Source organism: Zosterops lateralis (genome assembly GCF_965231275.1).
Source record: "Zosterops lateralis genome assembly, chromosome: 5".
Taxonomy (NCBI): domain Eukaryota; kingdom Metazoa; phylum Chordata; class Aves; order Passeriformes; family Zosteropidae; genus Zosterops; species Zosterops lateralis.
Window position 1 is genome coordinate 18,956,492 of NC_139766.1, and position 24,630 is coordinate 18,981,121.

The following is a 24,630-nucleotide window of genomic DNA, read 5'->3' on the forward strand; positions in this document are numbered from 1 at the left end:
ATGATGAAAATTTATCTGTGAACCCTTAAAAGCATTTAGTTCAGTTATTGGAAAATTGCTGTGGGTTTTTTGTTTACAGGCTGCCTTGTTTGACTAGTAGTCTGTTCATGATCATACAAGCTCCAGCAGAACAGCACTACTCTGTTCATACTATGCTAGTTGGTTTTAGGTGTAAGCTGTAATAATACTAGCTTCATGAAGAGTTTTAGGATTGAATAATGAAAAATGTCATGTAAGATATCAGTGGGAGGGATTGGAGGGGGATCATTACTTGTTCTCACAGGAGCTTAGATTGTACAAATCCACTTTAAAAACAGACAGTAGAAAACACAAATATTCTTCCTCAAACAGTGCTAAATAAAGATTAGATAGCACCAAGCAGTTTTCTGTGTGGGTCACCTGGGTTGGAGTATTTTTTTAATAGTAGTCAAGTCAAAAGTTTTTAATATGACAGATGTTCATAATTTAGTATGATGGTACTCTTAATAGAATATTTCCAATTGTCAGATTAAAAGTTTTTAAACAACTTAAATGCAGATAATATATATCATAATGAAATGTATAATAATAATTTCCCAGTGAATTATGTTTTGGGGTTTAAAACAAAGCCTTAAAAAATGGCTGTAAATTCGTAATTCTGTGGGCTTCGAAACAGTACTTCCATGGATAAACATCAGTTTTACCAGTGTCAAATGTGAGTAGATCAAGTTAGTCCAAATTTAAAACAGCAGTTCAAGTCTATTCTCTGTTCTTATATCCTGCTATTTACACAGAAAATTGTCTCACTAATCACTAGACATTAATCATGTCCTATGCAGGCATGACAAACACAACAATTTGTAAAACATCATTAGCAAAGCTGAGTTGTCATTGTCCAACCCAGCCCAGGCTCAATCTACTCTATGAAACTGTATAGTGGTTTCTTTTGGAAAAGGTCTAGTCAATAAAATCCTGCTTTCTATCTTCCATTATTTTTTCACTTGAAATGTTTGGTTTTCTATATCTGTCCTAAGGGAATTCAATAGTTGGCGCAGTTCACAGAAGAAGGACAAAAATCCAAACAAGTAAATGAAAAATCCTTCTTATGTAGGGTTTTATCTTTTCATATAAATTCCTGATAAATTCATAATTTATTTCTCTGGTAGATGACTTTGAAGATGAGTGCATTGGTGGGCATTCAGAAAGCTCTTTCAAGAGCTGGTGTTCTTGCCAGCACTCTGGCACAGCTGATCCCTAGGGTGTTGAATTTGGCATGCTGCTTAATGAGCAGTTAGATTATTATACAGAAGAGTGACAGGCTGTTATTGTTCTCTCGCTTCTCTCAAGGAGTTGTTGTTGGTGTATTTGAGGTAATTACAGCACTTATATAACATCTGTAATTACAGTGATGATGAACAATAAAACATTTTTTTAAATTAATTTTTTTACGTGATGGTATGCAGGAAGTAGATCTTTTCTCTAGAAAACTAGGTGAAACAATATGCTGAAGAATTCAATTTTTTCTTACTATCTTCTAAACCAAAAGAAAACTTTTGTATAAACATTGCACTGATTTGGTTAAAAGCTTAGACAATTTGTCATCATGAGATAATAAATTGGTCATGAAGAAAATATTTAACTAATACGTTCTAATTTGTGGCATGGTGCTTAATGAAATAGGACTTTAAACATGGTGCAATTATTGGCACTGATATGATTTTACATCACAAGAATTTTTTTTTCTAGAAAATGTAGTAATTGTAAATAATCACAGACCCCATATTGCTAGTTTTGTGCAGGATAATTCCTGTGTCATTGTCTTGAACAGTAAGCAAACACATCTTGACCCTGTTAATGATGGCCTTCTTGGAATTTCAGGTCCTGGGGTTTTTTCCCTAAAGCTGTCTTCATTTTGTTGCAAACAAAAGCAAAAGAATTTTCAAAGCTTATGCTGTGTTTTGATTTTTAGGGAAGCAATGCGAAATTACCTGAAGGAGCGAGGTGACCAAACAGTGCTAATACTCCACGCGAAAGTTGCGCAGAAATCCTATGGAAATGAAAAAAGGTAACTTCTTATGCTCTACTGAAGTCTCTACAGCTGCAGCTAAGGAAACTATCGTGTGTAGTTGGGTGCACAGCACTTTGCAGTATTCCTCAGATTGCACTATCTGAAGAAACATAAAATGCTTCCTCCTGTATCATTTAATTTTGTAACAAGTGCTGCAAACCCATAGCATTCAATGGAGTGATGCCTGTTTCTACCAAGAGGTTCCTTATCTGTGGGCAAAGCTGTTCTTCCATTGCCTAAAATTGTTCTCATTTTATACCTTCCATTTTAATGTTGAAGTAAATGAGGTGATCAATAGTGAATACTTACAGAGGAGTTTTTCCTGAATAATTTCACATTAATATGAAAGGGAAATTGCTAGCCTCAGTAAAATAAGTTTCTTAATCACGTCTGTAATAAGTTAAAAAAAAAATAGGTCTATCATGAGTGTATTTATGATAAACCTTCCTTTGCAAAAATCTATACAGTACATGTGACAATTATAGGTACTTCTCTAAGGGACAGACTGTAGGAATACATGGGAATAAATGCTGTTTAGGCAAAGGTACTTTTCCTGCACTCTTCTCTTGCAGACTTCTCTGTGTGATTTTTTTTTTCCTGTTTTGCATGACTAGTAGAAGCAAATAGGATGCTCCTTCATATGTGGGGTTTTAGACCTTTTATGACACGGCATTCTTCAATTGTAAGCAATGCTCTTCTACTTGACATTTCACTAGAATAGTGCAGCATTTGGTTATTTTTTGTGTTATTGATATTTGTTCACCACAGGAAGACCACAAATTCAGCACATTAATGGCTTTGAAATTTTACCCTGTCTTTTACCACTGTTACATAAGTCCTGTTGCATCATTATGTTTTTATAGCTTTGAGATTAGAGATTTGATTTATGTCTAAGACTATTAGAAAGCACAAACGTTATAATTAAATGTGCAGATTTCTCAGTTTGTTGTTACCTGTCTCAGTCGCTTTCTGATGTATATGAATCAGAGATACAGACTATATTTTGAACTGTTTTTCAGTATTCTGTGCCTGGATACTTGTATTTCTCAGGTCCTTTTTTTTGGGCAGTGTCCAGGTTCTCTACATCCATGGAATTTGTTTAATCAAAGTGCTTTTTAGATGTTTCTGAAATTCTTGATGTGAATCAAGTGGGAAGTTAGTGAAAGAGGAAGGGCAGAAAAGCAGACAAGTGTATTTGCTGTATAACTGTGCAGCCTTCTTGCTCTTTACCATGTTTAAATGCAAAAGGGTTGCAATGCCAGGCTACTCTGTCAGTAAAGGATAACTAACCTAACAAAGTCAACAGCCAAAAAGATTTATTGTGACAATATAGAAACCTCTGACTGTTATCTTGTCAGATTGTATTGTCATTCAAGAGTTGCATAGTTAACTCATCACTGCAAATGAATAAAGTATATATTACTCCCCAAAAATGAGGGGTGTGCCTGCAGATAAGAGAGTGACTTTCTAAACAGTGTATCTGTAATTTTGTCCTCCTGAGGCCAGAGCAGTTCATAAGGAGCATTTTGCAATGCTGTCCAGTGTATCATTATTCTGGAGAACAAATTGCATCAAAAGAAAGGAGAATTTAAAAAGATGAAGTATGTAATTTTGATTATTAAAAGTTCCATTACTGTCTGGAAAACTTACAGAAGTGTTCTTAGGAATCCAGTGCAAAGCTTGAAATTGTTATTTGGTAATGGTTTCTGAAAGCTCCTGTGTGCATTTCATAGTATTGCCATAAAATCCTGTTGACTCGAATATGTGTGTATGTGGGAGTCAAATTACCTGGGACAGGTTGAAGCTTAGCCCAGGTTCCCTACACGGAGAGAATAAACCTGAGACCTTGGCAGGTGGGATGTTAGGAAGATGCTAATTGATTCACCCAAAATATAAGCCCTGTTGGTTCAGGACCTTACACTTATAAGGTCAAGCCCCTGCCCTGTAACCACGATTGGATGCCTGTCCCAGGTAAAACCCTATAAAATGCCAGGCTACCCATGTCCCCAGGTCTTTGGATGCTGCCTGCAGTCAGATGCATTCAATCTTATCTCCGAGCTGTCCATCCTACCCATTTCATTTATTAGCCACGTGCAACCCAGCTGAACTGGGATTGGGGTCATGGGGATCACCCCCCTCGTGATGTGTGTGTACTTCACCTGGTGCTTTACCGTGGCACATACCTTACCTTATGTGGTAATGTGTGGTAAACTGCTTGAAACAATGGCTAACTGGAATTAGGCATTCTCTTACCACACTTTTTGAGGTGCAGTTCAGTGTCTTAGCACAGCTGCATTTGTTCATGCAGGTTATCTGAGATTTATCTACTTAAGAATGGAAGCATGTCAAATGAGTGTAGAAAACTTCAGGGTTTATGAAAGATGTTCAGGAATGAAAGTAGTTGTTGGTTGGTTATCAAATAGTTTGGTGCTGAAATGATTGCTGTTCTTGTATGGGTATAAAATGAAAGTGTGGTATTAGTCACCAAATCAATCAAGTTGGAAGGGACCATGTGGTGGGAGGTCTGGTCCAACCCAGAGTGTGTGGCACAGGATTGCATCCAGATGGTTCTTGAATGTCTCCAGTGAGGACGACTCCACAACCTCTCTGGTCAACCTGCAGTAAATCTGCACAGTAAAGAAGCTCTTCCTCGTGTTCAAGTGGAACTTCTGTGTATCAGTTTCTGCCTGTTCCCACTTGAGCTGTACATACTAAGGTTTCATTTTTTCAGTTTAAATATTTTAGTTTTTCTTAAGCTTTAACATACCATGTTGACTGTCTCTAATACTGTTTTGCTAGTTCCCAGACTTTCAGCATCAGTAATGATGTCCTGTTGTTATCGACATAAAGGAAGGTGCCAGTTATTAAATCCTTGGCTCCATGTGTGCCTTAAGCTACTTAGTAAAACTGAATGATAAATTACTATATTCCTTTCTCTTTTTTTCTTAAGTTTTTAAAATTATTTTGCTTTATTTATAGCAGAGTGTGGCCTTTGTTTCTTCATATTTCTGGAGTAAGCAAAATTAAGTTTTAATGCTGATTTATACAACTGGACAGTCAAGTTTTCATCATTTTTATGTTCACTACCATTTCTGAAGTGAGTTGGTTTGCATACATCTTTACAGAAAGAAGTGTATTTCATACCCATTTTTACAGACAAATTTCCTGTGTTCCCTGGGATTTCATTATGGTGTAAATATCATCTGGTTAATTTTCGGACCTAAAGAATAACTTAATTTGCATTACTTTTGTAATCAGAAAGTTACAAAAAAAAATTATTTCTTAAATTTGACATCTCTTTCAAGTAATTATAGAACTTTAAAAAAACCTACACAAAATTCTGCCTCTTGTTCCAGTTTTTATTTAAGTCTTACTTGTTGCGAGGTCATGGAAAGTACTTGCCATTAGCAAACTTTGCACATCATGATTAGAAGGTTGGCACAGTAACTACCTTTCCGTGTTCTGATGAGGGTTACTAGATGGCGAAATACGCTGTTAAAAACCTGGTGTAGATGGTGCAGGTCTCATGTAGTGTGGCCTGGTTTAAACAGGCATCACAATAGCACTATTCCAGGTGCATGGATGCAGACTCTCTAGGTTAATTTGAGAGTTTTCCATACTTTTAACAGGAATGAAAGGAGTTGACTTTTTTGAGTCGACCCTTCATACGAGCCTTGCACTTCACAGCGTTAATGGTTTTTAGCTTAACAAAGAAGCCAGGAGGTAAGAAGCTCAGGTTGGGCTTTAGTTGAATTTAAGACTTCATGCCTCATGTTTCCTGTTGGATGACTGTCACCTTTCAAAGGGATTCAGTTGATAGAGACTCAGGTGCTGTTTAGTCCTGATAAGTGTGGGTATTTGGCTTATGCTCTTTGTATTGTTTTCCATATTTACCATTTACTGAGACTTCTCTCTTCAAAGCCTGAACGGTGTGCACATTCAGTATTTTAAAGGACTGAAGTGTTTTGGATTCCAAGACTTAGTTCACCTAAACTTTGAGCCAGATTGGTATTTTGATTGTGCTGTTCAGAGTTAAACATGATCACTGCTGATTAGCATGAGGACACTGTAACTGCATCTTGTTTTACAGCTGTTAGTGAAGGAGCTCCTATAATTTCTGATCGAATAGTTCCTTTTGCTGAACTGAGTGTGCCTGTCCTCTGGATAAAATTCATTATTGAGAGCACAGCTTTTTCCAGGGCTTACCCTGTGGCTCCACTGCTTTGTCCTTAGCACTGTAGTACCTAATGATTTTTCATTTGTTTGTTGTCACGTTGAATTCTTTAGTGGATGTTGTTAGTTCTTTGATCTCCTGTGAAGAAAGATAGCTGAGCAGTCAGAACAATGTGAGTAATTGACAAACAATTGGAATTGACCAGCATATACAAAGGAGAAGCTTCCCTTCTAAAGTTACTCTGGATATAAAATAACTAGCTAGTAGAAGCATCTGAATTCTCCTGAAGGCAGAGACTTCTGTAAGATGAGCACAGGGATGACTTGGATGATTTGAAAAAGCAAAACTTTGTGACAGAAGCCTGTGGCTTGAGGAGAGCACTGAGTGCATCAGGTCTAGGTAGAAATGACAGGAGCAGATCGTATTTCCCTTTAAGCCCTTGCTTTCTGGCCAGTTCAGTTAGAGTAGCTTCTCTACTTAAGTGCCACATATTCTCTGTATTGATTGTCTTGAATTGACTGAGGGAATATTGTTCTCTCCTTTGATGATTATCTGATTTAATACAGTGTTTCCATAGTTCAAACCTCGTTCACTTTTTCTGAACTGTAATTATGAAATTAAAAAGACCCAGGACTGTAGCTGTCTATGCATGCAGGCTGAGAAAGAGGTAGATACATATAAGAAAAGCAATTCAGATTGAGTGTCTAGACTCTTTCTTCATGTTTGTAGTTTTAACTAAACTTAGAATTTTATCAGCTTTAAAAGTTTCTTTCTTAATCGAGTAAGTTTTCAGAGGTTTTTCCTCTGCATTCTAGTTTTAAGAGTGCTTTAATTGTTGTAGTTTGTGTTCTCTTCATCAATGGGTTACACCTTGTTTCTTACAGGTCTTTATTGCCATCTAGTGGCTGTAGTTATTCAAAGGACTTGGTTTAGAATAAAGCTGAAATGGGAAAGGATATGAAACAAAGTAGGGATTTTTTTTTTTCTTGTGTTCTAACCAGTAAGGTAAATACAAAAGAGTACATGGGAAGAGAAGGTAAGTGTGTCATGTGCTTTGTGGTGTAATATTATTTGGAACAAAAGGGATTTGTTGGATTTTTGTCTTGGTTTTGTTTGTTCAGCGTTTTTTTTAGCCAAGCATTGCTCTGTTAAAGGTTGACACTAATTTTTAATCTGGGTATAACTTCATCAGGAATAGTTTATAGCTAATGACCGCAATACTTTTGAAAGAGGTTCATAGATGTTTCACCTGTATACATATTGGTGTAACACCTGCTTTGCTGTATTGTACATAGAACAAACGTAAGTGAAAATTTTGGACTGCAGATTTATAGTCAAGAAAGAAAGTTTGAGGAGTTTTTTACCTGCAGGCAAAATTTTTTTTGTTCATTTTCATAACTACTAAGACAGTTTAAACAGCAGTAAGACTTAAAATTTGGTGATTTGTTTCTCTGACAGAGAATATACATTATTTGTGTCCATTAAACAAAAATGTTACAAATACCTGCATTTATACTATTATTTATATATATTCCTAATATATGTGTATTTAATTATGGTGTTATTAACAGCACTTTGGTCTCATCTATTAAGAATTCTGTAACTTAGAAAAACAATTTATATCTGTGAAATAAATGTGATCATGCTGAAAAATTGTAATTCTGAATAGGTGAGATAAATAGGAGTTTTACACTGGATTTTCATTGTAGAGCCTGCTCTCCCTGCCCAGAGTTCAGTTGTCCCAAGCCCAATTAAAAAAAAAATTAAGAAAATAAAAGCAAAGCCAGAAAATCCTCAACTGTAAGGTAGGAGTCATTGTTGGGTTGCAGAAGTGCCAAGTTATAACACTAATCTCCAAATTGAAGTAAATAAAATAATTAGAAACTTTTTCATGTTTCCCTCCTTTACCTGTTTCCTTAGCTACCTCACAACTGGATGTACTCATTCTGCTTTATCTTTGATCATAGCAAAATGATGATAAAAACACAGCAGCTTGTTTGCAAACTAAAACCAAACTTTTTCAGGACTTGGGCTTTAACAATTCGCAGAAACTTCAAGACCAATGCATTGTATTATATAATGCTGAATGTAATTTTGAACATGATGCTATAAAAATAGCAATAGTCTAGATTTCAGTCAGTGCTGCTGAAAACTAGGCCTTCGTTTTTACATATACTGATGAAGATATAAAATTATTTATTCCAGTTAAAAACTGAGGAGAGATTTATGTGTGGATGGAATGAACTCCCTCTTTGCTTATGACAAAACTATCAACGTTTAGGAATTGTAGTCAGCAGTTGTCCGTTAAATTAGTTTGGGGAACTGTTCTCTGTATGTTAATTGCTGCATCATGTTAAGCACCTGCAAAGAACTGTAACTTGTGAGGCCTTTTTTCCTTTCTTTCAGAATCTCTTTGTAAGATGTCTCAGAGAGATGCAGACTGTTACCTGACATATATTGAACTGGAAAGATTCTCAGTGGCGGTGTATCTGCTGCTGATTTTTCTTTTTCCAAAATCTTCAAGACAAATGAAGGGCATGCCTGCATAAATTCAAGTGCAAAGTGTGAATGTAAAAGCATTGGGTATGCATCAGTGTGTTTATCTGGAAAACTGTGTAATTCCATAATGTGTTGTTTATTTTCAGGTTCTTTTGTCCTCCTCCATGTGTGTATCTCATGGGCAGTGGATGGAAGAAAAAAAAAGAGCAAATGGAGCGGGATGGTTGCACTGAGCAGGAGTCACAGCCTTGCGCCTTTATTGGGATAGGAAACAGTGACCAAGAAATGCAACAGCTGAACTTGGAAGGAAAGGTAGAAAAACTGTAATAAACCACTAAGATAACTAACTGCAAAGGATATTTCAGCTACCTGGTGCATATTTCAAGGAATGCTCTTTTTTTTTTTTTTTTTTTTTTTTTCTTTTTTAATATCATTTTCTTACACTCTAGGTATTCCAGAATGGTTGGGAAAAAAAATCCCTCCAACTATTTAGGACAATTGAATAGTTGGTTTTGGCTCATAGCAAGGCACTGACCCTTAACTTATAAGTTGTTGATGCAGATTCAGTTAACTGTTAGGTTTTTGATAGGCATCAGTGGTTAACTAAAATATGATTTCTGGCCCAAACTCAGGCCCAGATGGTCCTGCTCCATGGCTTGCATGAGTGAATAATGTTATCAAGGAAGTATCAAAACTGCTGCTAAAAGTATTCTTTAAGTCCCTTTGCCTAAAAATACAGTTGAAGTTGCATCTTAAAAATTTTTACAGTGGTGTAAATTGCTTACAAGATTTTTTTTCTTAAAAATATTTGTGATGACTTAAACAGTTGAAGTAGAACTAGCAGCAAGAGTGTTTATTTTACCTGGTTGTTTTATTAAATGGTGTTTTGTAACTACCTGGTATTTCCAGCACAGTCTACCAGAAATGCTGCATATATGTTAAATAGGAAAAGAATAATTGAAGTTCTTTGAGATATTTTTTAATTCTGTTGTCACCTAGCATAAACACTTAGCCAAAAGCAACTTCCTTGTGTTTCCAAACCCAGTCATTTTCCACCGTTCAATAAAAGTTTTGCCCAACACATTTTCTGTACAGACGGTCCCTTGGGCATGCCCAGTGTAGGGTCTGTACAGCCCTAATCAAATGTAATTTTTCATAGTGCTCTTGACAGGTAGCTTGGACACAGTTATGGTCTGCAGTCATGTCTTCTAGTCCTGCTAAGAGTCTTTAGAATTATCACAGAGTAATGAGGTTGGGTGCAATACTTGGCAAAGCTAAATAGTACTCATAGAAGAAATGCATACAGAAGAGATGGAAAAGACAGATTTTCATCTGTTTTAGAAACGATTGCATCAGTTTTCCTATTTTATTCATAATTAAATATGCATAGTTTATTGAACTGGGTTGACTTTAAAGAATAAGTCACACTGTGTTTTCACCTACAGAATTATTGCACTGCCAAAACATTATACATATCAGACTCAGACAAGAGAAAGCACTTCATGTTATCGGTAAAAATGTTCTATGGCAATAGTGATGACATTGGTGTGTTCCTCAGTAAAAGGATCAAAGTCATCTCCAAACCTTCTAAAAAGAAACAGTCACTGAAAAATGCAGACTGTAAGTATTTCACTTTTTTTTTCTTTTTTTTAGCAATTAATGTTGTTTCATACTAATTTTTGGTATGTGTTCTAAGGTCTGACTACAAGAGAAATGCAATGAAATTTTCAACTTCTGTTTTTTTGTATTTCAGAACTGTACACATCAGTGTATTTTAAAATATTCCAATACAGATAGGTTACCCTGTTGAGGTTTATGCAGTCATGGTTAATTATTTAGCAAATATAAAAGGCCCACTCAAACCCCTGTGTATTCTGAGGAATGAATTCATGTAGGCAAGTGTATAAGGAAAGTTCTACCTCAGCTTTCTAAGCTTTTGGATCTCTAACTGCCATGATCTCATGCTTAGAATGTTTTGATCAATATCAAAGAGATTGCTTTCAGATTGTGATAAGAGTAGCATCACGTTATCCAAACTACACTTTGTCACATCACAGCCACCTTCTTACTGTCTCATGCCATTTTCATGTTGTTCTTATTTTTGTTTTGCATGGTTCCTTTCAAGTAGTAGTTTAAGAAATCTGTATGGTGATACTTCACCCAGATTTATTTACTTACCTTGTTTTTCAACTAACGATATCTCTGGTGCTAATGTATAATTGGGAACGTTTTTGCTTTTCCTCCAACGTTTTTTGCCTGCATACCACTGGAGCACCTCAAGAGATACCCTTTTTTTTTTTGTTTGTTTTTTCTCTCTCTCTTCACTAGTGCTTTAAAAGGCTCTTCCATCTGTGTTGGGCTGGAACCCATTCACCTATGGAATGTGGATCTCGGGGCCGCTAGCTTGGCACATGACTAAAGGCAATCTGTTGCTGTGCAGTTCACATCCGTGGGCTCAGAGTATGCACTGTTGAATTCGTATCCAGACAGATAGTTTTGATGGACAGTGAATATGAACCAAGCATTCTTCAATAATAAATATGAACCAAGTAGAACAACATGCCCATTTTAATGGCAAAATTTTAGTTGCTGGTTTTTTTTAGGGGAGCAAACTTTACATTTCTCTCTTTTGAATGATAAGTAAGTTCAGTTCTGAGAACATTACAAGTTGCATGGTTATAATTTGACATAGTTATATCTGTCTTCCTTTCAATTGCTTGTGATTTGTAAGAATACTTTGTCTTTATATTTCAAATATTCTTCAAATGATTGCTGAGAGTTGTCTTAAGTACTTCACAAGGGCAAGCTAATGCTTCTGTGTAAATAATCAATTGCTGGAGAACTATGAACAGAAGAAGTTTTCAGTTGGCAAGCACTGGCCCATTTGGCTCAGTGGCAAAATTCTGTAAGCTAGCATGCCTTTGGAGAACAGCCACTATGTATGTTATTACGCTCATAATTTTATTACTATTTTTAGTCTGTCACAAATACAAATATTTTCTAAATTAACCCATATTTGAGAATTATGTCTTGATTTCAAGTGTTCTTCAGTTTATTTTATGTTATTTGTGACTTTTTGATACTTTTCTATGTAATAATGAAGTAATTTTATAATCTCAAGTCTGTATGTGTTCCTTGCAGTATGTATTGCATCAGGGACAAAAGTGGCACTATTTAATAGACTTCGATCCCAAACAGTTAGCACCAGATATTTGCACGTAGAAGGTGGTAATTTCCATGCCAGTTCACAACAGTGGGGAGCGTTTTACATTCACCTCTGTAAGTAAAAGCAAATCTGTGTATTTTTTTTCACCTCCTTTCCTTCATCCTCACATAAAAACATCCTGCATTTTTTCCTCCATATTAATTGCCCATATGCAGACTTGTTTTGTTACTGAGTGTATGTTTGATGTAATAGTGTGATGTTAAATGTTTCTCCTACCAAGAAAAAACTGTGATTAAAACAAGTAATTTTGAAAATTCCTGTTTCATACAGTGGATGATGATGAATCAGAAGGAGAAGAATTCACAGTGAGAGATGGCTACATTCATTATGGGCAGACTGTCAAACTTGTGTGCTCAGTTACTGGCATGGCACTCCCGAGACTGGTACAGTTTCATTTCTCCAATGTTGTAATTATTTTATAGATGGCATCTTAATGTAATTCCATAGTTGGATTTGTAGTGTTTGCAGATTTTGACCTTGTGTGTTGCCTTAGGGTAATGTATGTTTTATGTGGAAAGTGGCATTTATTTTAATTAAAGCATATTTTTGTATCTGCAGATTATTTCTGTAAACAAAGAACAACTTGTAAAATAAGACAGAGAATCTTTCAGAATTTAAGCCTGCCAAAATAGATTAATCTGTCTATTTTAAAAACAATATTGTAATTTTCTCTGTTTCAAAATGCTTCAAATATTGATGTTGAATAGATGAGTAAAATATTTGCAGCCAGTAGTACTCTTCCATGTGTTGAGTTCCTGCACGGCTTTAAAAATGTCCGACTGGTTTGAATCCAAAAGCACTTCTGTGTGCTCCTGAGGATATATTACACCAGTAGCAGCTTGCAAAAAACATTTTTTCCATATTTATTAATATTATCTATTTTAAAACTGAAACATGGGAATTGCATTTGGAATAACCAGTTACGGTTTGTGAACCAAAAAAAAAAAATGTTTCTGGATGCACAGTACTGGATTTTGTAAACAAAGTGAAGTATAATTATAGATTTCTTTTCCCATTTTATGCACTGAATTCCAGCTTAAGTGGGATTGTATGTGATGAATAATCAGTAGTGCTTCACACGGGATCTTTTGTGAAATTGTGGTTTGTCAGCCCATTACGAGTTTCATACGAGGCTCTGCTAATTCCAGTTTAGGTAGAAGCAATCTTTGGAATTCACCAATATAAAAACAGACTTCCTGCAGTCAGGCTTTTGTTCCCCTTTCCAGACTAATTTTGCTAGGACTGTAACGAGAAATTCTCTCCCAATACCAAACTTAGCTAAAAGAGAAAGATAATGGCCTGCTCAGCGTAAATGGTACAAAATGAAAATCTTGTTTGACAGTAAAATCAGTTACACTGGTTACACTACAGATATGGTTCAAGCACAGGAAATGCAGTAAGAGCATGTCACTTTTTTATTAAAAAGGCTTCATGGTAATATTCTTTTATTGCTGAAAGGAGATGGCATCATTTATTCTTCCAGAAACCTTATTTGTAAGTAGAAACAGATTAAAACAAATTAGGCTAAAGGTTCCTGTTTTGTTTGCCATGGGGAATATTTGTCATACTGCCTTATAGGACTGATGGAAGGTGATACAATTAAAAGATAACTTGCAGATATTTTATAAGCTAATGAAAAGAATTTAGAAGAAAATAGTTAACCTTTAAAATTATATTGCTAATAATACTCTTTATTATAATTAGATATTGCAGGAGCCATGGTTGGGTATCTGATTGTCATCTTTGAAATATTCAGGCACTTTGGCTGTTGCATCCAGTAGTGTTGCATAAAGCATTAAACTTTTTTCTAGGAGTTGAGTTAAAATTGCAAGCTATAGATTGTCACTCTCTAAGGGAATAGCTTTCGATTTTTATAAATAAATTGGTAAAACAGATCTGAATTAAGTCAGCAGATAGTTTTTCACTGAACTACAAAATGATAGGAACAATTGTTCTTCACAGTTGTCTTTATATAGTATTTAATGGCCAACTACTGATATGTTATGATTGTTATTTCCAAAACTGTACTTAAGGACACCTCAATACCTTTAGTTAATCCTTATTTTAATTATTCTGCTTCAGCAACCAGTTTGCCACAGAATGTTGTTGAGCCTATCAGTGGTGAAAGCTTCTGTAGAAGCATCTTAATTACTAAGAATAGTAATTAATAATAATTGAAGCTAACAATATAATTTGTAACTGCTCTTTTACACCAGCAAATAAAACAAAAGGAGATTTTGCTGATGCTTCAACTTTTTCCCCACTCCTTCAGCAAAAATAGATAAAATATACATGTATGCAGCACGTTGAAGTAATACTGAGTATCGCTTCAATGTTGTATTCTTGTTTCAAAAGCATTAAGAATTTTGAATCTAACATTGATATCAAAATGAGAGGCATGGAAATGTTATAAAAAATTACTTTTCCTGACTGTATATATGTAATAAAGTATAGAAATTGTTCTAAATGTATATGTACAATTTTCATTCACAGATAATTCGAAAAGTAGATAAACAAACGGCATTATTGGATGCAGATGATCCAGTATCACAGCTCCATAAATGTGCATTTTACCTTAAAGACACTGAGAGAATGTATTTGTGCCTTTCCCAGGAGAGAATAATCCAATTTCAAGTAAGTTGTTTAAAACTATTTCAATAGACGAGAAGCATAGTTGCAAAGTTTACCCAAATATTCCCAAAATAGTTTGAACATCATTTTTGCAGTAAGTTTTGAATATGAGTCTAATACTTAGTTTAGAAAAGAGGAGACAACAAATTGTTATCTGTGCTTTTCCAAATCTGTTTTTCTTTCCTCATAATCATCTTCCATGTCTGTCTGGAAAATGAATTCTGGTTTCTCAAATGAAGAAAAAGGAAAACACACTACAAACCTTTGCATGCGATCATGATCACAGGGCTTAACATGATAACATACACCAGTGGAGCTGCACCACTTATTTGTGTGTCCCTTTCTAGGTTACAGCAAATAGGAAATGATACAGTTGATAATAGTCTTGTTTCATTATGAACTCAGAAGAGCTGCCCTATCTTGCTCTTGGCTAAGAGTGTAAACATAGACAGCTGTGGTAGTTGCCCACAGTAACTTGAAAAGCCACAGAAATTTTATTTGTCTGTAAAGAATATAACTGTTACAGAAATATTTTTTTTCCCCAGCAGGTGGAGAAAAACATGGGGTTTTAATCTCTTGTATGTTAGTATGCTTGTAGCACTTTGACATGTAATTCCTACCAGACCAGCAAGGACCTGAGATTGGCTCAGCTGTTCAGGGCATGATGCTGAAAACAAAGGTGGTGGGTTCAATTCCTGAACATGCTCAGTCTTTGAGCTGGACTTGATGTCCCTTGTGGGCCACTTTCAACTCAGAATGTTCTGTGACTCTGTGAAGGCTTTGACCAAGTTCAGGACTACCTAAGTATTGCAGTTTTCCTTAAATAGTTTGGGGGCAGCTGAAATAACAAAGGGTGTTGAGAGATAATGCTGTGCTCCAGGAAGATGGTTGTGCTTGGGAAAGACTGAGGACTTCCTTAGAACAGCTTTCTTCTTGGGTAAGAAAAGTATAGGTAGGAAATTAGAGCAAACATTTAAGATGTCCCTTAATGTAAGGGAAGGAACGGGAAGACTTGGTTAAAAGTCAGTTCAATTCTGTCCTGAATTGGGACAATGGAAGGAGAATATGAGAAGCTTTGTTCTTATTTCAGTGATCCTATTCGTGACCTGTGGTTCAGAAGGAACTAGATCTATTACTTCTACCCACAGCACACAGCAGAAATACATATCTGTCAATATATATTCTTGTAAAGGAGAATGAACTATCATTAAGAAGAGAAAGCATGAAATGTGAACTACAATAACTCAGGATCAGCCTGCTATTTAATAATTCTTAGAGCACTGTATGGGAAGTGCCGAATGAAGGAAACAACTCCTGCTTCTCTGGCAGCTGCCTTAGTTCAGCATCCTGGAATTGCCTACCAGGATGTCCTATCACTCTTTAGTTTCAGCAGCACTCATGGAGCCCGCTCTGATAAGAGCTCTGAACTTTCTACATGGGTAGGAGTTAGATAAAATGACACTCCCTATCCTGAATTGTCTTAGTGGAGTAGGTGCCTGTTGCTTTATGCTTGTTGAATAAAGTCTGGTAACTTGCACATCAAACTGTTACAATGCTTTGGTAGGTGAAATCACAGTGGAAGATAAACTCTTTTTGCCAGTGTCAGGAGAGAAATCCTGTTTTATCTGGGTTTTTTATTTTGGATCAGAAGACAAAGACCAGGGAAACAGCACGTGTATACTGTTCTATAGTAGGAATCTAGACAAACCATGGTGACTGTTGGAAAAAAAGCCAACCCAAAATAACTAAAACAACAATAACAACAACAGCCCCTCAAAATCCTGAAACTTTAGGATGACAGGTCTCTCTTGGGTGAATGGAAACAGCCCTATATAGAGACCAGAGAGGCTGTAAAAAGTGTGCAGGTGAGCATGAACCTTGAAATTCAGTTTCTGGAGCACCAGCCAGATCTCTCTTTCAAGACATACATGTGTTCTGGAGCATGGAGAGAGGATATAAATCATGCCTTACTGGGTCAGAGCATAGTCCGTGTCTGTGTCTAATCTACCAGCAGCACCAGCAGGAGTTGGTGCTTGCAGGAAGCAGGTGGATCTTGTGTTTTGCAGTCCAGTGTGGTTGTACTCTGCCAGCATCCACACTTCTTGTACCAACTGTTGTTAAAGGCTGCATTCCTGACTCTTGTCTTCTAGTGTCATCTTGTACATGTGTACATTGGTTTGATTACATTAGAATGTGCAGATGTTCCTGTTCTTCAGTAAGCTGTGGCAGAAAGTTTAAGAGGTTTCCCGTTCCCTGTGTAGTAAATGTTTGCTGTATTTATTTTGAGTGATGTAACAATTTCTGAGTGATTCCTACTTCCAGTTTTGCAGTATTTAGTGAGCGACAGTTCTGCATTCACTTAGCCATCAACATGTTAATTTCTTCTCTCCTAATTGGAAAAGCACAGTCTTCTCCATTTCTTCTCATAAGTTCAGCACTCCTTGGTGATTTTAGTTGACCTTTCTGTCCCTTCTCTTGTTTTTTCTCCACGACTTTTTTAGATAGGGAGACCACAACTGCACCCAGTATTACAGAATTAGGTGAACAAGGGATTTACACCAGCAAAATAATACCAGATAGCTTCTCAGCATTTTTTTCTGATGGTGTCCAACATTATGTTGTCACTCACAGCTGCCACAGCACATCAAGGTGGTGGTTTCAGAAAACTGTCAAAGACAACCCTAGGATTCCAAGTTGTAACTTCTATCTCCAGTTGAAACCAGACAGTACATGAGTACCTAAGCATGATCTTAAGGCATTTAATCTTTCTGTTGAGAAAATTTAGTTAAAGGAAAGGAAAGAAAGGGTGAGAAATGTCCCTGAAGCCCTGTTTGGAAGTGACAAGGAAGAATGCTTCTCTAGAAGAGGAATTGAAACCTACAGATGGAGTAATATGTTACTGAAATGATTCTTAAAGTAACAGGATTTTGAGAACACATCCTGTGGCATTTGCCTCCCACATCATGGATTTAGGAAATGTGAAAAAAGTCAGTCAAGGATCTTTTACAGAGTAGTTAATTTTTTCATATCCATGGTTTTATTTGTCATGACTCAAAGAATATCACTCCGTGCCAACAAGAATTGCAGCGAGCCTATAGGAAAGGTGTCATCCTTCAAAATAGTCTACAACAGTTCTATAGAATGGCTCCTCTTCTGGAGTTGGACTGGTAATTCAGAAGCTGCATATGTTTCCAATAGAAATTCCATTTGGGCATCTTGAGTTTGGAAAGATCTGTAGTTACTCTCCATGTCACACACTTCCCTTGCCAGCTGTTTTCAGTGCTTTTTACATGATCATACCAGAATGAAGAATCCACGTGAAAATGCAGCTTTGTTTTTTAACATCTGATATGGACAATTCATTCTTATTGAAGTTTATCTGCCGCTTTGAGGAGTGAAGGTTATGGTTACATACCAATATATCCTTAGAGCTTAATGGAGGGAAAGAGAATCTTGTTATTAGAGTTTTTTGTCCCATTTTTTCCTGTGTTTAACCTATACCAAATTTTATTACGGGTTGCTAGGTGGTGAAATTGTTCAGAGTGGCTTTTGTTGCCATAAAAAAAAAAAAATTGTCTGTGTATTTTCTATGTATGTATCTATCTGTATATGTATACTAATTCAGTAGTATTTAGAGGGTGACACTAGATGACCATAGAGGTTCCTTCCAATGCAAGCCATTCTGTGATTCCATTATTATAATTTGTAAGGCTGTCAGTTCAGCTTCTCTCCTATGTCCTTGCACAAACACTGAAATATAAGCTTGTGTTTTCCATTCATTTTGTGGAGAGTGAAGGACTCTAAATTAAAAAAAAAAAAAAAAAAAAAAAAATCACCTTGAGCAGATAAAGCTATAACTAATGAAAAGTATTCCACTTCAGTCTGTCGCTGTTTTAGACATTTTGCCTTAATAAAAGATCTATTTTAAAGCAGCTACTTCTAGTTGCTGTATTTTTTTTTGTTAATGCCTATTGAATAACATTAAAACTTTGAAAGTTGAACTGAAATAAAGCTCAAACATAAGGCTGGAGAGTGTTCTAGGTGAGAGTTACAGTGATCGCACAAGTACTAGTTTTCTAAGTAGCTTTTCTGAAATTTGAAGAGTTTCTCTTGGTCAGTTTTTAGAGGAAAACATAAGGAAATACGTTTTTGAAATAACAGACATTTTTATTGGCTGAGTTGGTTTTTAGGTCTGTGACTTGACAAATATGTCTACAGATCAAATTTTAAACTTTTCTTTCTCTCTAAGGCCACTCCATGCCCAAAAGAACCAAATAAAGAAATGATTAATGATGGAGCTTCTTGGACAATCATTAGCACAGACAAAGCAGAATACACGTTTTATGAGGGGATGGGTCCAGTCCATGCTCCAGTGACACCTGTGCCTGTTGTAGAAAGTCTTCAAGTAAGTTGGTAGTTTGTTTTAATGAAGTTGTTTTATATGAGATTATTATTGTCATACTCATTTAACCTTTATGGTACCCTTGTGAAATACTGTAGGAAAACAGTCTTAATAGCTTTATAATTACTTAATTGTAATATTTTTTCTTACTCACATTTCAGAATACGTGAGCCTATCCATCAACTAGTATTGTTGTATATAATTAGAATTTTATTTCTAAAAGTACCATGGTAGTGGTATCCTTAGGAGTTCTGTTTGATTATTTAGAAATTGTTTTTGACTCTTGCCAATTATAGATCAAAGAGAGCCCTACTTAAAAAACACCCAGCATTTGTCAGAGGAAAAACTTGAAGCTCCCCTAACACCTTCCCTGAAAGATTTTATTCTTTGTTTTCAAGACCTTGTTGACATCTGTTCTAAGTGGCCATTATGAAAACTTGGAATTTCCTTCATAGTATCAAATTATTTGGCAGTGTCTTTTAGATGTGTTACTTCTTTATACTTAGTTGTGTAGATTGTATTTTGGTTTTGTCCAGCTGATAAAAACACCACTGTTTAAAGTTCTTATCTGCATGTGAAGGTTTTGTTTGTGACTTTTTTTGGTTGGTGGAGTTTTTTTGTTTGTTGGGTTTTTGTTTGGTTTTTTGTTTGTTTGTTTGTTTGTTTTTTCCCAAGGGGAGAGTATTTATTGTTAATAATACATATTTGGGGGGAATTTCTTCTTTTTCTATTTGCTCCATTTCCAGTTGAATGGTGGTGGGGATGTAGCAATGTTGGAACTTACAGGACAGAACTTCACTCCAAATTTACGTGTCTGGTTTGGGGATGTGGAAGCTGAAACCATGTACAGGTACAATATTTTCTATTACTTTTATGGTGTTTATGTTTTAATGGGTGCTTTGAAGACTGTATATTTGTGTACAGACTCAAGTGAACACTTCTCTGCACTGCAGAAAGGGGTCTGGGAGGGCTGGTTGCCAGAGGCTCAGGATGAGTTAGCAATGTACCCTGGCAGCAGGGAGGCCAAACTGCATCCAGCTGCTCAAAAGACGTGTCTGTCCCACTGCAGTCAGCACTGGGGCAGCCTCACCATGAGCACTGCCTGCAGTTCTGGGCTCCTCAGTTTAAGAGCGATGTTCAGGTACCAGAACATGTCCAGAGAAGGGCAGCAAAGATGCTGAAGGGCTGGAAGGCCCAGGAGTTGCAGCTGAGGACTTTGGGCTTGTCTGGTTTAGAGAAAAGGAGGCTGAGAGGTGACCTCATTGCTCTCTGCAGCTCCCTGAGGAGGGGAAGTAGAGAGGGAGGTGCTGAGCTCTGCTTCCTGCTGTCATGTGCCAGGACACATGGGAATGGTTCAAAGCTAGACCAGGGAAGATTTAGACTGGACATTAGGCAGCATTTCTTTACTGGTGGTCAGATGCTAGGACAGGCTTCCTAGAAAGGTGGTTGATGCCCCAAGCCTCTCTGTATTAAGCCAAATCAAGGGCATTGGGCCTTAATAATATGATTGTAACTCTTGGTCAGCCCTGAAGTGGTCAGTGTGTGCACTAGTTGAATATTGTAGGTCCTTTCCAACAGAACCGTTCTGTTCTATTGAATTTTTTCAACATAAGTACATTGTACTCAGTTGACTCTCCTGTTTTTCAGATGTGCAGAGAGCATGCTTTGTGTTGTTCCAGACATTTCTGCATTTCGAGAGGGTTGGAGGTGGGTCCGACAGCCAGTCCAGGTTCCAGTAACTTTGGTCCGTAACGATGGCATAATTTACTCCACCAGCCTTACCTTCACCTATACACCGGAACCAGGGCCACGGCCACACTGCAGTGCTGCTGGAGCAATCCTCAGAGCCAACTCAAGCCTCATGGCTTCCAGTGAAACAAACACAAACAGTGAGGGAAGTTACACAAGCGTCAGCACAAACCCCACCAATGTCACATCATCTACAGCAACTGTAGTTTCCTAACTACTGTTGTTTGTCTGGACTTTAATTGACTTTTCGTGCTACATTCAAGAGAACTGAACAATTTTTGTGGTTTCATGGGAAAACACTTTTCCATTTTAGGTGATCTGATTTGAACCTTGTTACCTGCAAGTGCTGATCTAAAAAACAGAAGCCACAATAAAAAAAAAAGAAAAAAAAAGAAAAAAACCAACATCCGAAACATAAGAACTTTATTGAAAATCTATTTTTCAGCTGTGTTTTTTTTTAGTAGGCAAGAAACAAAAATGTGGCTGGGATACATGTTGAGCAAACTAGAAAACATGAACACAACATAGTTTTTATGGACCAAGGAACTTGTATAAGCTTTAGTATAAAAGGTACATTTTCACCATACCTTTTTTGTATCACAACATATAGTACACTTTTGTTACCAAATAGTTTATATTTTTTTTTCCTCTGAGCTTTGCTCTGAAGTATATTCAGGTTCCAAGCCTGACCATGCTTGTATAATCTAATTACCATACTCTTCCAGTTTTAAAAAAAAATATATATTTTTGGTCTGTGGCTGGAACTGTTCCTTTTTTTAAACTGAAGTCTTGTGACTTTTTATGAACTGAAATTGTTTTTATTTCAGCAAGTAGAACCTTGTAAAGGCCAGCATATTTTTTTTAAGATTATATGAAGTCTGTGCAAAAGCTTTAAAAAATGCCTCTGCCTTGCCTGCAATACATGCAATGTATGTTAACTTTAGTGCTCTGTTTTCAGTCATTGTTAATAGCTATTTCTGTTTTTCTTTTTTAAATATGTATTTATAGTGATAATTCATGAGGTTCTAACATTACATGAGTTTTTTTCCTAAAAGTGGCATCTCAAGCAGTCATGTTAATGATTGTTCATGTCACAGGCATATGTTGGTGTTTTTGAAGGGTTGTTACTGGGTTACTCCCCCTCTTCCTTGCTCAGTCATATTACATCTGAAAATGTTTCAGGATCTGTTCAGGTTTTTCTAATCTTGTACATAATTTGTATTAAGTGTAAGTTAAATGTTTTATTTCAAAAGTGGAATGTTCCCAATAACTTGATTTGGCAGCATGTCTTCTGTCTTGTTGGCATGTAACTAAAGTACCATGAGAAGTATGTGCTACAAATGGGATTGGTAGGTGATGCCCTTCATCACTTGAGAATCACAACAAGCATGTTTTTCTTCATACTGTTCAGTAAATTAGGCCAGACTTTTGTGTAACACTTGTATTGAGAACGTGCTTTCATTGTGAAGTGATCATACAGTAATAACTAGAAGTAAATTTTATTACTTAGAAATGGGCAAATAGAAAATCATAAAAGCACTATGAAGATGTCAACTCCTCCCATCCTTGTTTCCTGTGGGTTTCCCTTTCCCTGCCAACAGCTTGTGCAACATTCAAGTCTTCTCTCCAGCATAAATTCAAGGCTCATTTGCACTTTGATTTTGTTGGTTGTTGCATTTGTTTTTCATTTTGACTTTACCATGTTTTGTCCCTCCTTGTAGACCTGCCTGCTTCATTTGTATTTGAAAGTATACCCCAGTAGTTCATTTGTAGTCACAGAGCTAGGCATAGACTTGTAGGACAAGTTCTGACAGTGTGATCTTCCTCTTTAAAAGCCAAAATTTCATTATGTGTTCAGCCTTTTCTATACCCTGAAGCAAAAGTCACAACTGCTGTTTAAATGTGAACCTGTGGTTTCCTACAGTGCATTGCTTACAAGCTTACCTGTTGACCATTTTCATAGGGTTTTTATTTTTGACCACTTATTCCAGTTTAAACACCCACCACCATTTTAAGGCATCGTCTCTGCACCATATTTGTGTACTTTGACGCTCCATTCTACTTGTTTGCTTTAGTGCTCCGTTGTATGTGTGAAAACAATGTGTTTAAAGGAAGAAATTGGTTATAAAGCATATTTAGCAAATAGTAAAATCAGTGCCACTATCCTCTGAAATGTGCTTGTATTCTACCACAGGCCTTCATACTCGTTTTTCTGTATTACAAGATGTGTTCCCGTGACGTAGTTGCGATGGTGGTTCCTAGCACTAGTGAATGCTGCCTCACCTCATCTCCATTTCAGTGACCAAGGGCAGGATTCATTGTGGCCTTATCTCTGTTTTAAACTGTTTACTGGCATTTACTTGCAAATCTGTTTACCTTTGTATGTGCTGTAAAATTTTGGTTTATTGTGTTGTGGCAGGAATCATTTCACAGTGTTTTTGTTAGAAGCACATAAATATCTTTCAGTACAGCTTAGTTCAAGAGCCACAGATTTTCATCACTAATTAGACTGAGAATTAAAATAAGCAAGATACATATATCAGATTTAGAGGGTATTCAAGAAACCGTGATAGACACACAGCAGGCAAACCATAACAAGCCTTTTAACCTTCAAAGACTATTTAAAATAGCTTTTCAGAACTTGACACGTGCTTTTATACTCATTATTTTAAATTTTTTACATATAAATGCAATACTTTTTATATTCAGTTTCTTTACGTGCGGTAATTTTGCCCAATAGATATAATATCCCTTGACTTGTAAAGATTTAGCCTAATATCTGCTGTTCTACACACTACAGCCAAGTGGGTGAAAAAAAGAGCCTGTTCTGCTTACAAGACCATTTTAAACTGCATACTTTCATTTGGCTTGTGGCTCTCTTGTTGCCAGTAGTTATTCTGTAGTACAGAAATGGTCTTCCAGGTCCTTACTGTTGTTAATACGTCCAGTTGTTCAGATATATTATCTTCCTGAACTTTTTTTTCTGTGGGGTGATATTGTTACATATATTGGCCTTGTGAGCTGTTAGCAATTTTCATGATACTAACAATGTCTCAAGATTTTGATAAAACTACTTATAGAATGTTTCAGTATGAAACTCTTATAACTGTTCAAGTCTAGCTGTTAAGTCTGCTGTTAATTCTGTCTACATAGAAATTGAGTCTGTGTTCAGAATGTTGTTATAGTTCCAGCTCTAGGAAGAAGAAGCAAAGTGAGTGCTCTAATTTAGCTATGCCTTTTCTCATTTTCTGTTGTTTGGAACTGCGTTTCAGAATTCAACACTAGCGTAGTCTTTAATAATCTGCTGCTGATGTTTTTCCTAATTATTTGCCCTGAGGGCATCCCACAACTGTGTTAATAATGGTATTCTGTACTTCTTTTCATTGCACAGACTTAAAAAATCAGAATGGTTACCTGAAAAGACATTAACTCAAGGCATAAACTGATGAATTCCCCATATAGAAAACATTAATGCCTAGTGAATCAAATTATCTATTGGAAGTAAGCTACCCACTTGTGGATTAAATGACTCCATAGAGATGTCTATCTTGAAACTAAGATGCTCTTCGATTATTAACCATATTATTTACTTTCTTTCAAAAGCAGCTGTGTTTATGAGTACTGAACAAATGTGTATACTTTCCTGTGCCAGACTTTTGACTTTGTTTTCAAGCACTGTACTGTGGGATTGAGTGGCAGCTTTGTTAGAAGTATATTAGGGTTTCTACTTAACCCTTTTAGGACTGAACAATTTCTTCCCTTTAGAAGCTGTAATATAAATGAGCAGTTCTAACTTCATAACCATTCTGTCTATGTTCAGCACTGCATTTGCCCTATCTGGAGGTGCTATGCTAATGTAATTTTTAAAAATCCTGTAGCATGTGTATACATTCAGTCTTAAA

General features: G+C 36.3%; 1 protein-coding gene across 4 annotated transcripts in view; it reads left to right on the top strand.

Annotated features, from left to right (window-relative positions):
• The window catches only part of RBPJ (recombination signal binding protein for immunoglobulin kappa J region), a 56,069-nt gene extending 33,682 nt beyond the window's left edge, over nt 1–22,387 (top strand). For all 4 annotated transcript variants that reach the window (XM_083861230.1, XM_083861229.1, XM_083861232.1 and 1 more), the window contains exons 3-11: nt 1,949–2,044; nt 8,867–9,032; nt 10,166–10,340; nt 11,862–11,999; nt 12,217–12,329; nt 14,440–14,580; nt 18,827–18,982; nt 19,726–19,829; nt 20,627–22,387. In XM_083861230.1, the coding sequence (XP_083717356.1) occupies nt 1,949–2,044; nt 8,867–9,032; nt 10,166–10,340; nt 11,862–11,999; nt 12,217–12,329; nt 14,440–14,580; nt 18,827–18,982; nt 19,726–19,829; nt 20,627–20,942 (1,405 nt within the window). In that variant the 3' untranslated portion in view covers nt 20,943–22,387. The remainder of the gene's footprint in view (nt 1–1,948; nt 2,045–8,866; nt 9,033–10,165; nt 10,341–11,861; nt 12,000–12,216; nt 12,330–14,439; nt 14,581–18,826; nt 18,983–19,725; nt 19,830–20,626) is intronic.
• Nucleotides 22,388–24,630: the final 2,243 nt, after the last annotated feature.